Source organism: Gekko japonicus, unplaced genomic scaffold, assembly GCF_001447785.1.
Source record: "Gekko japonicus isolate JY-2015 unplaced genomic scaffold, Gekko_japonicus_V1.1 scaffold1377, whole genome shotgun sequence".
Classification (NCBI taxonomy): Eukaryota; Metazoa; Chordata; class Lepidosauria; order Squamata; family Gekkonidae; genus Gekko; species Gekko japonicus.
In genome coordinates this window covers 284,363-289,036 of record NW_015164227.1, presented here as the reverse complement: position 1 = coordinate 289,036, position 4,674 = coordinate 284,363, and the positions used below count along the sequence as shown (strand labels likewise).

The 4,674-nt window shown below is 49.9% G+C and overlaps 1 protein-coding gene across 1 annotated transcript in view; it reads right to left on the bottom strand.

Annotated features, from left to right (window-relative positions):
• Positions 1-3,387, bottom strand: part of EIF4EBP1 (eukaryotic translation initiation factor 4E binding protein 1) — a 22,926-nt gene extending 19,539 nt beyond the window's left edge. The window contains exon 1 of the mRNA XM_015408569.1: positions 3,153-3,387. Coding sequence (XP_015264055.1) covers positions 3,153-3,318 — 166 coding nt within the window. The 5' untranslated portion in view covers positions 3,319-3,387. The remainder of the gene's footprint in view (positions 1-3,152) is intronic.
• Positions 3,388-4,674: the final 1,287 nt, after the last annotated feature.

Sequence of the window (4,674 nt, the reverse complement as noted above, 5' to 3'; positions counted from 1 at the left end):
CTCCTGGCTGAATGAGGGCCGGAAGCGGGGGGCGGGGCTTCGTTATGTGCCCCGCCCCCCGTACCTCACCCGGGGGAACTGCGATCCCCCGCGATCCCCCCCGAAATGACCTCTGCTCGCCCCACATTCTAGACTTGGTGCAAGCAGGAGTTAAAAACGGAGAGAGATAAACAATTTTTAATACAAACTTTGGTTGACAAGAGAATAAACCTTTCTTTTAACATTGACCAGCTTCTGTTCCTTGTGTAGAAATACTGAGAAGCACATCAAAAACTGCAGACACACCAGTCCAATAGATAGACTTGTTTGGTTCACAAGGAGCTAGTGTAGCATCATAGTTAAAGGGAAGCAGTGGTGACCCAGGAAGTCCCAGGTTCAAATTTTGCCTCTCCCGTAGAGTAGGCAAGCTCCTTTCTCTCAGCCTTGATCCGTCATCCACAATATGCGGATAACAACGACGGCCCACCCAACAGACTGTTTAAATGAAAAGAAGATAACATGCATGATGAAGTGCTTTGAACAATGAAAGTAGTATACAAATGCTGTGTATCATCACTCTTACTAAGAACACCATCACAGGTCTTGTTTCCTTGTCCTAAAAGAACACTAAATGTTGAACAGTTAAGCTATAAACCATGAACAAATATTATTGTTATACAACACAAATATTTACAATTGAACACTGTCCAACTCAGTAGGCTCTCCTTGATTTCTATTCCAAGAGTTTATTTTCCATAAATGCTACAGGACACAGAATGTATGAAGTTGAACAGACTGGGAAGGGGGTAATGAAAGGGATGCCATTCATCTCTCTGGTTTAGGATGAATCTGCTGTATACTGAGAAAGTCTGATTGGATGACCACTCACAAGAGTCCCTTCCTGCAGTCCCTCACCACCTTCAGAATCACTGCCCTGTCAGATGACAGAATTAAAGATAAAGGTTAAAGGTTTCCCTTGCTCGAAAGCCAGTCAATTCCGACTCTAGGGGTGCAGTGCTCATTGCCGTTTCCAAGCTGAAGAGCCAGTGCTTCCCGAAGACATTTCCATGGTCATGCGGCTGGCATAACTAAACGCCAAGGCACACGGAATGGTGTTACCTTCCCACCAAAGCAGTACCTATTTATCTACTTGCAATTTCTTGCTGTCGAACTGCTAGGTTGGCAGGAGCTGGGACCAGAGACGGGAACTCACTCCGTAATGTGGCACTCGGGTCTCGAACTGCTGAACTATCGACCTTCCGGTCTGCAGTTCAGCATCTTAACTAACTTCTTAATACCCTTTTGTCCCCTCCAGAAAAGCCATCAGCAGATGGTCTAGCAGCTCTGGATGCGGGCTAATCTCCCCGGACTCCAGTTTCCCATAGAGATCCCATTGCAAGATGCTATAATAAGGCACATGCTTTTCAGAAGACACGCATTCTGCAGAATCAGAGAAATCCATCTTTCTACCACCCCCAGAGCAAAAAGGCGGAGAATGTCTGCAAACTTTAAGCAAACTTCCTTAGAAGTAAGCACCATGAATTTCTCTGTGGGACTCAGCTCCAAGTAAACTGATTTTGATTCAGACTGCAAGCAAGCACATGGGACAGATTACAGTACCAGATCCTTCTCTAGCATTAAGGGGCTGCCTATTTCTGCCATGATCCCCGGGGCTCTGCTGTGCTCATCTAGTTTTTGCAGCAAAAAACTGAGTTCTGTAGCACCTTCAAGACTACCACCATATTTCCTGCAAGGAAAAGTATTACTAGGCTAGAGCCAATCTCATCAGAGCAGCAAAGCACACGCCAAGTCCCAATAGAACTACAAGATGCGCACATCATTCTCTTCAGTGCCCCTACAAGCAAGCACTTTGCAATACCTGATCAACTGCCCCAAAAATCTGCACTCATGTTTCAATCCCAGGCATCACCCCCTGCCCTCACGGCCCAGATCCTTCTACATGCACCCCACGCACTCTGTCATCCCCAGCTTTCCTCTCTCAACTCCACAATCTCCGTCCTCTCCCTGTAAACTGAAGACCGCTTTTGGGTATCCACCAAGCAGATCATGCCCTGTCTGCGGTCTGCTGTTTTGGTTCTTTCTTTCTGTACTGAAGCTGATTTTTTAAAAGCACAGAATTGGGGGGGGCGGGGGGAGTTCTCTACACTGTCAATGGAGTTATTGTTTCAGATGTTTCATGTTGATTCCTGATGTCAGAAAACTGGTTCTTGGGCTACGCTCTGCTTCAGAGCGGCCTCATCCCACCAACCCTCCCCCCTCCCTCAAATCAGGAATGTTCTCCTAGCCGTATAAACTCAGTAGCACTCAAGTGTTTTTTATACACAAACAAGAGGTGCTGTGGCTCATGTCTGTCTCTAGCACTGTTCTCTAACCAGGAATCAACCCTCTCCACTTAGAGCTGAATTACCCTGAAGCATGCACAGGACTTCAGTGTGCATCAGCACCATTTATGGAAAGGGTGCATTTAGTTTGCAGCAAGGGGGGGGGGAGTACAATTGATCTCAAGCCATCCAAGCACATCTCAAATAAAAACAGACGTCATGTATTAGCCTTATCTCAAATGAGCCCCATAATCAGCCTGTTCAAACAATGGGTCACCTGCTCTTAAGAAGTGCAAGCAACAGAACAAGTATTTACTAGCTAGAAAGGAGAAATGCCATGGCAAAACCCTCCTCTGTAATTTCACAGCTCAGACTACATGTTCAGAAAAGGCAGCACTCTGCACATGCTCAACGGCATGCACTACCAACACCACTGGGGGAAAAAAAATAAAATTCAAGTCGCTTACTCAAATTAACCCCAATCTCCGCCCCTCATTAATATCCACACTCTCCTCGCACCTTCCTGACTCCATATCTGAGGTACTCGCTGTTACTCAGCAGAGCTGCAAAAATTCCTGCATGCGCTTAAAGGGCAAACGGCACTCTGCACATGCTCAGAGTGCACGCTTCGTATCCTGAAAGCACACCACAAGGCGGGGTGCGTGCGTGTGTGTGGGGGTTTACTCGGCAACACCTGCACGTGCCCAAAGACCCGGGGGAGGGGGGCAGTTCTTCCTCCGCAGCGCTCTGCACGCGCCCTGCACGCGCTTGCAGGCCCTCTGGCACCGCGGGGGCCCTCCGCACCCACCCTGCCTCGCGCCCCTGCCTCACCCCCGGGCGTCGTCCCGAAGACCGTCCCGCCCGGCGTGGTGCTGTAGTCTCCGGGAGGGAGCGGGACCCCATCGGGGAGGCTGAGCCGCTTGGCAAGGCCGGGGATGTCCCTGCTCAGCGTCTGCCCCTGCGACGGGGGGTGTCGGCAACAGCTGGCGGCGGACATGGAGGGTGCTCGGCTGAGAGGAAACTCCGCTGCCCACCAGCCTCCGCCTCAGACAGGCTCCTAATCAGACCCGCCACACCCACCCCCGGCCCGCAACGCCCGGCGGGAAGTGTAGTCCCGGGAGGGAAGCGGAGCCGCCGCTTCCAGGCCACGCCCACTCCTCTTCCTGCACCTCCTCCGGAGCGTTGCTCGCCGCTATGCCTTGAAAAGCGGCGTGTCCAGCTGGCTGCATTTTTGTTTGTTTGTTGTTAAAGAGGTTAGGTACTTGCATTCATTTTTTAAAAACAACAACTGCTGTTCGTTAATTGGACCGCACTATTCACCTAAAGGATTTAAATCAACTGATCGATTCGGTCAAATTGAAGTCCTCTGCAGAGTTCATGTTGTCTGTGTATCTGAGGAAGGCAGCTTTGAGTCTCAAAAAGTTATACCCCAGCAAAGACCAACACCAGCAAAGACCAACACAGCTGCCTTCTGAATCTAGGCAGGTGGTGGCTGGAGATCTTCCAGAATTACAACTGGTCATCTACAGGTTATAGAGATCAGTTCCCTTAATGGCTGCTTTGGAAGGTGGAGTCGAGTCTTATGGCATTATATCCCACTGAGGTTCCTCCTCTCCCCATGCCCTGGCCTTTCTAGGCTCCCCCCGCCCCCCAATCTCCAGGAATTTCCCAACCTAGACCGGGCAACCAATGCCGCCTCTAAGCTGTGGAGTCTTGTGAGCAAAATTTTTACTTTGTGAGCTAATGGCATTAAAGTTCTGAGTGAGCGATTTGACTACTGCATAAGGGTTCTGGGTAAAAGTTGGATCTAAATGGATCCTCATGAATTCATATGATTTTTACACTGAAACAAAATAAAACCATCATATTGTAGGCCATGTGTTAGTTGACAAGGGGCACCACAAAAGCACCCACAGATTCATGGCGTGGGCAGCGCAAAAACATGATTCCAAAGGACAGATCCTCATGAATTCATATGATTTCTATGCTGGAATGAAATAAAACCTACATCACACAGTAGACTATGCCTTAGACTATAGGCAGCACTCCAAAAATCATGCCCCCATGAATTCGTGGGGTCATTCTGGCTCCCCCGGGGCTCTTTAAAAAGTTATGGTTGCCGGCGGCAGCAGCGCTAATGGCAGCGGCAACGGCGGGGTGGGGGGAGGGGCACGAAATGTTCCTGCGCCTCTCTGAGCTCTGGGGTGGTGGCCTTAGAGTCCTAGGGGCAAATTCCATCACACACGAGAGGTCATTCTGGCTCCCCCAGGTCTTGTTAGGGGCTCTTAAAAAAGTTATGGCTGCTGGCGGCGGCGGCGGCAGCGCTAATGGCAGCGGCAACGGCGGGGTGGGG